Source organism: Epinephelus moara, chromosome 24 (genome assembly GCF_006386435.1).
Source record: "Epinephelus moara isolate mb chromosome 24, YSFRI_EMoa_1.0, whole genome shotgun sequence".
Classification (NCBI taxonomy): domain Eukaryota; kingdom Metazoa; phylum Chordata; class Actinopteri; order Perciformes; family Serranidae; genus Epinephelus; species Epinephelus moara.
Genome location: NC_065529.1, coordinates 33,958,180 through 33,970,848, shown reverse-complemented (window position 1 = coordinate 33,970,848; position 12,669 = coordinate 33,958,180). Strand labels below are relative to the sequence as shown.

The window sequence follows — 12,669 nt, the reverse complement described above, 5'->3', positions numbered from 1 at the left end:
CGGCAGGTGGTTGTCACAGACGTGCTTAAAAGTGTCGGAGAATCACTGATTTCAAACATGAAACTGCTTAATTAAGCGTTTTTACGAGTTTTAATCACTGCGTCCATTTGTTTTGGAGAGGAATAGACCTCTGTGGATAATTCAGCTCCTGGTAAAAACCTCCTGAACAATGAACACTGAAGGAATTAAGAGTTGCTCCAATAAAGTCAAACAAACCACATGACACAGATGATGTTTTGATAGATTTTTTCTCGACTTTTATATTTTTAAAAACAAACAAAAAATAACAGATTAAATAAAATTTACAGTAGACATATGCAATCATTGTGCACTTTAACTACTTCTTCTGATACGTTCTGCACAGCTGTCAACGAAAAACGCAAACACAATGGGGCGTCGGGGTGGAGCGTGGGGGATGTGGGACAGTTGTGGGAGAGAGGAGAGGACTGAAGAAGTGAGGTAGAGGGCGGTAAGGAGGAAACAAATGTAGGAGAGAGGAGAGNAGAGAGAGAGAGAGAGAGAGAGAGAGAGAGAGAGAGAGAGAGTTAGAGAGAGAGAGAGAGGAGGCAGTATGAGACATGGCAAGAAAAGAGAGAGAGCGGGGAGCCGTGGGGGGGAAAGCAGAGAGAGTGCGCAACTGTGCGTATGAAAATGTATAAATATGTGAGATTTAAGAGATGACTGGGTGACGGAGAGTTGAGGAAGGAGAGAAAGCGTTGGCAGGAAAAGGAGGAAAAGGAGGAAGGGTCGGAGAGCAGAGGGAGGAGGACGAGGTTTGACTGAGGCCGACTGTCCAGTGTGTTTTTGTTATGTGCTACGTGACCCTGTTGCCTGTGTTTTGTGTGTCCGTTTGTGTGTGTGTCAGTGTGTGTGGCGTCTTGTGTGTTTTTGTATAATGGCAGCACACATTCCACGGCAACAGTGAAACACATGCTTGCGTGTCTTGTGTGCTCTTCTGCTATATAAATACAAAACAAAAACAATGAATAAAAACAAACAACAAAAATCATATTTGCAACCAAACACCAGCCACCTCATGATTCACACCTTCTTCCCTTTTATACATTTGACACATCATTTAACTCAAGTAATTTTTTTTTTGTTTTGTTTTTAAATTGTACACTAAGAGCAGTCCCCCTCAGTCCTCCTTCCTTTTCCACCACTCCACCAAGAGTCTCTCTTTCTTTCTGTCTCTGTCACTTTCTGTCTTTCCTCGCCCTCTCTTCTCTTTTCACTGAGAACTGGCTCTCTCCAGCACGCGCAGGTCATAGTTCTTTTTGGCGGCCCTCAGTTTGAAGAGGCTGGCCCCGCTGTTGTTAAGTTTGAAGGAAGCACTCTGGGCAGCCATGGTGCTGGGGAACACTGCCACTACTGTGTAGAGGTGAGCCGGGTCGTTGCTGTCGCCCTTCGCTCCCCCAGCTCCCACGCTGGCCCCGAGCCCAGCGGTGGCTCCTGGCCCAGAAGGCCCCGCACCGGGACAGGGGCCGCAGCCTCCTCCTCGGCCTCCCTGGGGCTCCTTCAGCCACTGGATCTTGGCACCGCACATCGACAGCTGGTTGAAGAGCTTTTCAGCCTCTGGACGTGAAATCCCCTCTGGCAGGTCCGTTACCTCGAGTACTCGACTCACCACTGGGCAGAGAAGACACGAGGAGACAGACAGATGTTAGCAGGCTTGATTGCTCAGACTCTACCTTAACAGACTCGAAGCACCTGTCGGAGACATGCTACGTGTGTTTGCTCAACTGTTTCAGCTAAGGACTTTTTGTAATGTGCAGTGCTTTGGGGAATTATGGTGTGCACAGCTCTGAGGCTGGCATGATTCTCCAAATGAAATTCAATTTGGCGTATTTTCAACAGCTGTAGAGCTGCACTTGAATGCAGTGCTGCGGGCACATGTCAGTGCACACTGAGCAACTTTAAAGGGAACTATTGTGTTCTTTTTCAGGTTCATACTTAGTGCGTAGTTTGGGTTTCTATTAGAACAGGTTTATATGCTTTAAAGGTTGAGTGTGCATGGAATATAATATTCATAACAATGTTTTCCTTAGTGTATGACCACCTGAAAATATGAACCATTAGCCCCTGTTGCACTGCCTGTTCAGGACAGGAATTTCATGCTGTTAGTCTTTTTATGTCGGCCACCACAGTTTTACCACACACTTGGCACACAGGAGACGTTTCAGTTAGGTGTAATCTCCAACCTCACCTGCTACATGCCCCTAAATCCTACAAACTTCACCTTTATTTTCCTCATACTGTCTGTACTGGAACACCTGTATTAACTCTGTCTGAAATTCTCCATTTTGGCACACCTGTCTGCTCTGATTGGTTGTTTCTGGGTTGTTGCTTACAGGGATTACTTTTACATATGTTTACCTTTGGCATCTGACATTGTAACATTATATATATGTCAGAAAATTAGGAAAATCCTATCAGGTCCCCTTCAAGTTTTATTTAATGACATCCACACCAGATGGAGAAGGTTTTGAAGAAAACAATGAAAGCAAACAAGCAACAGGTTGATCTGATCACTCAGCCTGCTCAGATTGGAAAAGAGAGAACCTCTTAAATACAAGATCACATGAGAGTATACGAACACCTGCAGAAAAATGTAGTAACACTGGTAGATGACATTCTGGTGTGTGATGATCTGTTTCTAACTTACCAACATCAGTGGTGCCGAGATCTGTTGATGCAGATTTGAGTGTTTGTTTCTTCCCTCGTGCCCCGTGTTTCATTACTCCTTGGCCCTGAACACACAACAGAGATATATTATGAAGCTTATTATTACCATGTAATTCCATTACAAAACACTAGATGGTGCCAAAAGCAATCAGTTGCTTTGTTGAAATTGTATCCGCCCATGTAAACACAAAATCAGGGAGAAAGTCATCAGTCTTTAGTTAAGCAAAGCGTCTAACGACTGACTTGTGAGTCTAGTGTTACCCCCTTTATTATCCTGTGATATTAAACAAATGCATGTAGTATTTTTTCTTGTGTTCTTGAATTGAAATAAACTTCATTGCTCCACTTCATGACCATCCTGCAGGTTTACAATTTGAACCAATAATCTAAACGCAAGGACGAGCAGCACTGAATCTTAGGGTATTTGGAGTTCTCAAATGTAGATAATCTCTCTCCTCAGTGTGCTGCTGTGGACGGTGGCAGCAGCAAAATGTATTTAAGCCACCCAAAAAAATCAATATCAGTTCAAGTGTATGCTATATTTAGATCATTTTCACAACTTAACCTCGCCATCGGCTTCGGGGAACTAAAGCTGTTATCTCTGCTCTCTCCAAAGCCAAACCTGTCTCTTCTGGAAAAATCAGTGATCTCACTTTACAGAGCGCAGGAGCTGCTGGTCTACACTGCTTCCATCAGTCATTCTGTTTGTGTTATTGTGTGAGTTTGGTGAATTTTAACTAACCCCTTAAAACACCAGACTCACACAAACTGACAGCAAAGCAGTTGTAGCCTAGCAACTCCTGTGTTCCGTGAGGTAAAATTACTGTTTTTGTTGGAGGAGTCTGGAGGCTCCAGTTTCCTGTCTGACATTACCATAAACCGGTAAAAATATTCCAAATATAGCGCACACTTAAACAAACCAGACTTTCCATCTACATTGCTAAGCTTCTGTGGCAGTACTCCCGCCTGCTTCTCCAAACTGGGAGCATCGTGACTGACTCCTACTGTAGGTGATACACACACTATAGATAAGTACTTCATACAACCCTGTTTAAAAAAGTTCACCTCTCCCTTTAGAAGGGTTGTGTTGCCTTAGTATGAAGGCCTGCCAGTACTGACCTGATGGGAGCTGTAGGAGGACTGGCCATGCATGAGGGGAGGAGGACACAGGCTGTACTGGAGAGGCTGCCCCAACAGAGAGTAGCGACCATCACCTAAAAACAACAGAAAATCACGTTTAATAAAAATCATCCATCCTGAAAAAGCTTAATTTAAAAGTGTTATTGCCTCAGCTGAGAGACCACATGAACTTTTATCACCACACTTTCTCTTAACTAAGAGGACAGCGTAAGAACAGTGTTATAACATCTCTCTGAAACCCCTTTCCCACTGCACAAAAACACCTGCTAACATGTTTTTTGTACGTAATTCACAGCTTGTTCAAATGACTCTCATGGGTATTTATCAGCCCTGGCTCTGATAGGCAGTAATGGAAATACAACACCCAGGTGAACACGCTAATTTTAGCCTCTTTACCAGCGAGATGCAATGACGTGCCACCACAAAATACTGTGTGTTCAGTGGGGTTTTCCCTGTTTAAAAACACAAAACAAAACACGTATATGCCCTAATTTTGCAATAATTAACTGTGGTGGAAAAGAGGTATTACATCAGTTAAAAAGGGAGATGAATGATAGATTTAATGAGGGTTTATGAAAATCTGCATTCAAGATTTCCTTTTAACACAACTTGGAGAGTTAAAAGAAAAAGCTGCAAAGCATCCAAAGCCTTTAAAAACAGGTCAAAGCTAATGTCGCTCACTACTACAGGGTTTTTTTTATTTTATGTTTTGGAGACAATTGAATTAAGACCTGCGTCATGGTGATATCACGTGGACCACAGACTGATGCAAGAGCGTATCTGTATGTGTAATCGTGCATTCCAAACAGCAGGTCTATTTATCAGTAAAGGCATTGTGTGTAAATATCGGTCAAAGGACAGGGACGAGTTGAAGCCATGTGTGGGGACAGGAGGTTTGACCAGGTGCCACAGTGCCAGTCGTGTGAACCTGCCGAGGCTATTGGCTCAGTGCCAGGAGCCACCTGACAGGGTTTAGAAGGTCACTGTGGCACAAGTCTAAGCAGGAGCTCGAGTACACAGCTGTTACAGTTGTTAAGTTTATTTGCCTGTGAATTAAAGGAGAAATAATTTTTAACAAACTGCTTATTTCTATAGTTTTGGTCATTATTTCTAACTGTCATGATTACTGTGTCTGACTGTTTATAACAGGGTTTATTACTCAAATACTGCTGTATCAAGTGTACAATATCTGTGTCAGCAATATGACCCTAAAATAATATCATAGTATTTCAGGGTATTTTTGCAATAACTATATTCTGGCTGATATGACAAAGTACTTAGAAATATTTCATTATTTACTTCAAGAACATATAATGCAACAAACCAAGTGTTTTAGTTTTATGTGTCATCACATGCCTTCAAACATCTGCCAAATAAAAAACTGTACCCTTGTATATAGAGTATCTATTTAAAATAAATCTACAGGTGATTTTTGGAAAAATTAAAATCAAAATTAACTGTTTTTTCCCACCTGGACCTGGATGCTCTGACATTTCTCCTGTTGCCTCTGTAACGTGCGTCACTCAGTGCTTATGACCACAGACCGACGCACCCACAGACCTTCATTTATTTCAACAGGCTGTTAAGAAGACTATCGATCATTCACATATATCTACTTTTTTTCCAGTGTCACGTAAGTTTACATTACTACAGGCTTATGACAAAATGACCTGGTGACGCAGGTTCCTGTGTGCACACGGCAAGAGAGGAGAAGGTAAGATGCTGTGCTGCTGCAGGAGGGGCTGCTGGCTTACTCTTAGCGGTGAGCTGCTACAAGTATTTGAAACGTCCAGGGCTTTTTAATAAAACATTCAGGACGCTCGGGCCTAACGACGCACTGATTCCACACTACTGACTTGTTGATATGATCTAAATTTGTCTGATCATGTTAAAACGTATACTGGTATTATCATGACTGATATGATATGGCACACCCCTACTTCACGGTTCTTGTTCATCTGTACCTTGAGCTGGTCCTCCTGGCCGGGGAAACTGGGAAATGAGGGGTAATGGTCCCAGACCTGGACAGACACTGCTGACGCTGCCGGAGGGAGACGGGGTGGGAGACTGTGTGGGGGAGGCCAGGGGACTCGTCAGCTGGGTACTGGCCTGGACACAAAGAGAGAAAGGAGCAGAAATATGAAATACTGTGACACATGAATCATTCACATTCCTCCTGTTGACCACTAGGGGACTGCTAATGAATGAATACATTAACATGAATGATGGGATCTGTGAGTTACAGTCTGGATTCACATTTAGTTACAAACAGCATGACCCACTGGTGGAGATGACCTCCATGTGTGTACCTGTGGAGTGTTGTCTGGTTTGTAGAGCTCTCCTGGCTTGCTGGGCCTCTGCTCTATGCTGTAGTACTTGCATGGGTTCCACTGGACCAGAGGAGGGTTCTGGGAAGGCTGTGGTCCATTGGGGACGCTGAGCTGCATGACCATCACCCCAGGCCCAGGAGGCGGTACTCCTGAGAGAGCGTACAGAGAGACAACATGTAGACAAACACACTATTTATGACATTTAGAAGTGACTTAAAACAACACTGACAGGTCACCAAAGCAGGATGAAAGTATGTGGTTGACTAAGTTAAGTCCTAACCTGTGTAACCATTCATTTTTAATGACCTGTCAATGACCTGTAATACACACTGCCATGATGCCTTGTTTTCTGGTACAACATTTCCATCCGGTTCACCTGTCAGTTTAACAGCTACAGCTATCAAACACCAGAGGATGAACTACATTCATTATTCCAAACATGTAAAATAAGCTGCTGGCAACATATTGTAAAATCCAACAAGACGCTAAACTATCCTATTGTTGAGTTTTGTGTTAGGGCCGGGGTATGGTTTGAAAACAGAGCCTAAAACATACCTTTTAGAGCAAATGACTAACATCATTGGTCCGAGAAAACTAACCAATCAAATTCGCTTCTCAGCAAATAAACATACAGCCGAGTGAATGTCACAAATAAGAGCAGAGGTTGAAAGGATAAAGCGGCCATCATTACCATCAACATTTACTTAATAAGGCCAAACGGGAACACACAGCCTCTCTAACACTTAGGTTTACGATTTCTTCAAACAGTTCCATTTTAAGGACATTGATTTACAAGTTCAATGTGTAAACCCCATGTACCTCTGCCTTAACTTTACCCTGATTACCTTTCACCTGATTTTGCAAAGGACTGCTGCAAGATGGGTATCACCGAATTGCAAAATACTGAAATAATGCCCACAATTAAGATAAGTGAATCATACTTTACAACCTACGGACACAAAGTCTCACCTGAATATTGCTGCTGCAACTGCTGAGGGTTGCAAGGGGACGGCGACTGTGTGATTTGATACTGCTCAGAGCTGGGGGGCTGCAGGTAACCTACTGACGGGCTGCAGGATGAAACAGAAACAAAAGGGGAAGAAAACAAATTCATAAGGAAAGATAATTCACACACATACACGAGGACAGATATCCAGACAACCTTTCTTCGAGCATTAAAGGGTGGGTCCACCTGCGTTGTTTTCTGGGGTTTTTCTGCTTAACTTCCTGTCAGACACCCCTTATCGACAGGAAACTGAAGCCTTTACATCAGTCGCTTTTAAGCCACCAGACTTCATTGACGAAAACTGTAATTTTACCTTGCAGAACACAGGAGTTTCTGGTCTACCGCTGCCTAAGTTGCTTAGTTTGTTTGTGTTATTGTGTGACTGTCAGATCCAAACTAACGTGGCATCCACAAAAGTGCGAAGACACACACTGGAAGAAACCTACGTCACGGTTCGTGGGAGAAAATTTTTAAAGGGCTTGGAAGAATAGCATTTTGAAACTAAAACATACATATTTCCATCAAAATTTAAATATTTGAATTTGAATACATAAGGAACACTACTAGAAAGCTACAAAATGATATAAAACCTTAAATAAATAAATAAATAAAATAAATAATGAGCCCGCCCTTTAAACAATTTACAACTCGCTCTTGCTGATGAGAATTACATCGCTTACAGTTTAGTTAAACAGACCTCACTGATGTGAGGAAATGCTCTCACAAAACTTCTCTACACACCTAAAGTTTGTTTAATGTACAGCATATTTCCTCAAAGTCACATTCATCATTTGAAATGCTTGGATACTATTGCCATCTCATTTGTATGGATATGACGTGCTCATACAAACCTTGTGCTATTCTGCTGTGTGGGTGTGATAACACTGTAGTAGACAGGCATGGGCCCCTGGACAGACTGGCTGACTGGCACCATCACCTGCTGCTGGTACTGCTGCTGCACCACCTGCTGATTTTCATTTCCCACTGGTACCTGGATAAGTGTAAAGGGTCAAGAGAAAAAAAAAACATTTAGGAAACATTATTTTGTGGCTCCTCTGACTGCTGTCAAAGCTAAAAAAGTTGAGTTGGAGAAAAGAAGACTAACAGAGAGGGATTAAGTCAAGACCTGTCATGATGTCATTTTTCCAATTATTCTGCTCTGCTTGTTGATGTAAACACTGTATCTGTCTGTCCATTTAAAATTGCATCCGTTAAAGCTATAAAGTTTTTTAACCTTCAGATATCACGACTGTTCAAATACTATAGACCAATATTCAGGGCTCCCACACATTTTTACCAATGAATTTTCAAAAGGATTCCATAACTTGATGCTTCGTTGCTGTAGCATAGTTGAACAGATCCGTTATGTTGCTACTGTCAAACATTTTGGTGCAAAGGCCTCCATCCGGCACTACTAGGGTCTGCCTCTTTTAAGCCTTGTATTATGTTTGTCATTTGAAAGCCATACAATACTAAACAAGCCCTTCCCAGGCATTTGCGCATAAGGAAACTGTGCTTGCTAACTTAACTCGCTTGTTAGAAATTTCTGCCGCCAACAAGCTGCATATGCTGATCTGTTGTATGTATCAACAGTCATGCAGCACATCACTAAATTTAAAATTAGTCATACAAAGAACATATTTCAAGTAATATTAGACATGTTCTGGAATTTTTATGAGCATATTTAAAGCATACTGTCCTTTCACTTAGAAACTACCTCCCTCTGGTACAGCTAAGCACACAGCTTTTAATTCACTTGTTCTGTCTTATAACAATGTTCAAGGATCATACTTGCAGAAGCAAACGGTTTCCCATTAAATGCATTCAAATTAAAAAGTACTTTTCTGTGCTGTGGATATATCTCGACTGTAATCACTTCACAGTTGTTGCTGAGTAGCAGCTACTTTAATGAACAATAAAATTCACATCTACCTTCATTGTCTGTCCCCTCATCACTACAATGAGGTTAATATGGACTGTGAATACAGTCCTCTTTGGCAGCTAATGTACAGAGTTCAGATGTAAAGTGCAGTCTGTAGACACACCACACAGAAAACTACACAGGCAAAGGGCAGCAGTTTCCCTGAACTCCGCACTGACTCTGAGCACTAGAACTGCTACGATTAGTTGATTTATTGACCAGCAGAGAATTAATTTCCAACTATTTTGATAATTGAGAATCACTTTAGTCATTTTTTAAGCAACAAAGCCTAACATTTGCTAATTTTATGCTTCTCAAATGTGAGAATGTGATGATTTTTGTCATACACTAAAAACACAATAAACTCCATAGCTTTGGATTTTTGGTCATGTAAAAGGTACCATTTGAAGCAGAACCCCTGGCTCTGGGAAATTCTCCAGGGAGTGTTTCACTTTTTTCCTGACATTTAAGAGAAAACTATAATCGAGAAAACAACTGGCAGAATAATTAATGATGAAAAATAATTGTCAGCTGCAGTCCCACTGAACAGCACCAAAAAAACAAAACAGGGTCTGCACTCTGAAACAGACCCACATTAGAGTTTAACACAGTCAACTGAACCTGATTAAAACTGCTGCTTATAAAATATTGACATTTTACTTTTTGCTCACATTTATGTGGATTAAGATTAATACAGAGATGAATTTTGTCGGAGTTCAACTGTTCTTAAGTGTACACCAGATGGAGCTGTTTGACCTGGTAAGATCAGCCTCATGTATTATGGACGCTGGTGGAGCTCTTCTCAGCAGCAAAAAAAATATTTTTGCATTCCCAAATTAATTTAGCCCAACAGCTGACATCTAACTGTCCATACCTGATATGATGGCATCTGTGGGTACTGGACCATTATGCTCTGCATTTGTCCTCCCATGCCTGCCCTCTGGGAATTGAGCAGACCAGGGTTTTGGGGCTGCTGCACACCCATCATGCCCTGGTAGCTTGGCTGCTGGCTGGGCATCATGGTCTGGAGACCTGATGACAACAGACAACAGTTAGAAGAGAGAAATTAGAGTAGTGTGATAAAGACAGAGTGCAGTACGAGGGGAGAAAAGGAGAAGCGAGGTAGTTGGGCCTCTGCCTTTTAGGGGGAATCTGTTCAACAGGACAGAGGCAAAGCTGACCTAAACAAACAGAGCACAAAACAGTCTGTAGAATACAGTGCTGTGAGTTATTTTTGCTCAAGGGCCAAAACTGAGGTAACTTGGATGATGCGTTTATAGACTGTATACCTCAATGTCAAGGGAAAAAAAAGTTAGTTAGTTAGTGGCACTTTATTTCAATAGCTTCACAACCCAGAAGTACACACAGAAGTGCCAACAGTGTTCATACCAGTTACATTTCACAACATTCACAACTGGAGTAAATTCAGAGGGGTTTCTGTTCACATGTCTTTCTATTTATTTAAGTAAAAATCTTGACCATCACAAGACTCGTATTTCAAAGTAGTCAGCAGCCATGGATTGATATAAAGTCACAGTGACCGCGATGTTCATGATCCATGATGGATCTGGCAGGTCTCCATATGAGCCAGAGTCCATTCAGGTTGTCAACAATGCCTATTTGTCACATACTGTATAAACACACAGCCAACCTTGACAGACCCCAAATGAAAGACACGGGGGAGAAAGCTGCCCGAGTTTTCCATGAAAAAACAGCAAAGTGCTCTATTTTGGTCCATATTTGACTTGGCTGAACAAAGCAAGGACAAGATTGCCTAAAATCAACCTTTCACCTGGTACATTAAAAACTGAGTATGATTTAGCAGTTTTCTGCTAAAGGTACAATATAGTACACTTAAAAAAATATATTGTACTTTGACAGCTAACTTCTCATTCCCAGTGATAACATTATATGAGGACGTCTAAATATAAATATTAAGCTAGAGGATGCAGTGTGTGTGTGTCTATGTGTTAATAATCTTATACAAATAATGCACAGAAAACACTGATACCATGTGTTTTTGTGGCTATATATATCCAACCACTTATCTATATAGAAGTTCATTACAACAGAGTGTACTGACCTGACTGCTGTGTGGGCTGAGGCATGGGTTGCGTGCGCTGGGCAGGATAAGACACCTGGTGGGACATGGGCTGGGGCACACGGTACTGCTGGCCTGAGCTGGGATACTGACCAGGAGGGTAGTATGACACCTGTATCTGAAGAGAAACAACAAAAAAATATTATTCAGAGATTTAACACACACACACACACACACACACACACACACACACACCACACACACACACACACACACACACACACACACACACACACACACACACACACACACACACACACACACACACACACACACACACACACGAGAATAATGACTGTTTATGAATTATGAATCAAAGTGACTCAGATTAGCCGTCAACTTTGTTCACACATGGCACAGAGACAATGCCAGGAAACCCCCTCCTTTATTTTCATATTATGTTGTGCATTATTTTGCCACCAATTTTTCCAAACCCAACACAAAAACCTGGGACTGGAATGATCAGGAATGCAATAAAGCCAAAGACATACTATGAGTCAGTTTTGTTTCTGCTACAGAGTCAGGTTCATGAACCTTTTTTGTCTTTTTACATTTACATTTTACACATATATACTGTCAAAGCATAAATATTTCGACTTTTAAACGCAATTAAGGACAAAACCTGAGACACTTTTACTATCATAGCTCAGCTTAAAGTAGAAATAGAAACGTTGTTTGCTTTTATGTTTGTAATGACTAAAAAATGACACCACCAGAATTCTGATTGGCTTCCTACAAGCCTCGCTTTCCCTATTAATTCTGTCTGCCACGAGTTATGATTTCCGGGTAAAATGAAGGCTGCATTCACAGCAGAAAGGAAGTGCAGCATCCATTGTGCAACCAAAACAGGAAGACGATAGCGCCTTTGTTCGAGTATCAATGGAAGTTCTTGTTCTTTTGCAGTTGTCCGTTTCCCACTATGAGCCTGTTAAACCTGCTGTAGCTCACGTTTGAGCCACTTAGGGGCAGCAGAAATAAGCTCTGCGCACAACACTGACATGTCATCACCTTTTGAGTTGGCGTGACAAACTTGTTAGCAAACAGTTTCCTATTTACACAGCTAGCTGATACAAAGCAGCATGAGCATTCATTTGGAATCATGAGTCTGGACACCTGATGATTTTAAGTGCAGGATTCAGTCTTCTTTTAGCTGTGCACCTCTGTAGAACAGGTAGTGTGCAGTCAACGCACAATAAGCAGTTTCCTGTTGTGGCCAAGAAAGACGTCACAGTAGACATACACATGAGACTAACTACAGTGAATCCAAAACAGCAAAGCACTGGACAAGGAGACCAAAACTGTGACTCAAAGGTTGTTGTGCAGCTTCTTGGTGACACAATTATCTGTGACTTCATAACTATGAGTAACCGCTTGCACATAAGTAGTCCTTATTAATAAAAAATATTGATTACAGCAGATTTAAGGCAACGTCAGCTCTGTGCTTTCTTGTGAATGTTCAACAGTGATGTGCACAAACAATAATGTT

General features: G+C 41.7%; 1 protein-coding gene across 17 annotated transcripts in view; it reads right to left on the bottom strand.

The window, feature by feature from the left end:
• Window positions 1-495: 495 nt before the first annotated feature.
• LOC126385724 (R3H domain-containing protein 2) overlaps window positions 496-12,669 on the bottom strand; it is an 82,157-nt gene continuing 69,983 nt past the window's right edge. For all 17 annotated transcript variants that reach the window (XM_050037618.1, XM_050037611.1, XM_050037610.1 and 14 more), the window contains 9 exons: window positions 11,166-11,301; window positions 9,957-10,114; window positions 8,013-8,152; window positions 7,125-7,225; window positions 6,135-6,304; window positions 5,790-5,934; window positions 3,805-3,899; window positions 2,666-2,750; window positions 496-1,629 (listed from right to left, as the gene is read on the bottom strand). In XM_050037618.1, coding sequence (XP_049893575.1) covers window positions 1,232-1,629; window positions 2,666-2,750; window positions 3,805-3,899; window positions 5,790-5,934; window positions 6,135-6,304; window positions 7,125-7,225; window positions 8,013-8,152; window positions 9,957-10,114; window positions 11,166-11,301 — 1,428 coding nt within the window. In that variant the 3' untranslated portion in view covers window positions 496-1,231. The remainder of the gene's footprint in view (window positions 1,630-2,665; window positions 2,751-3,804; window positions 3,900-5,789; window positions 5,935-6,134; window positions 6,305-7,124; window positions 7,226-8,012; window positions 8,153-9,956; window positions 10,115-11,165; window positions 11,302-12,669) is intronic.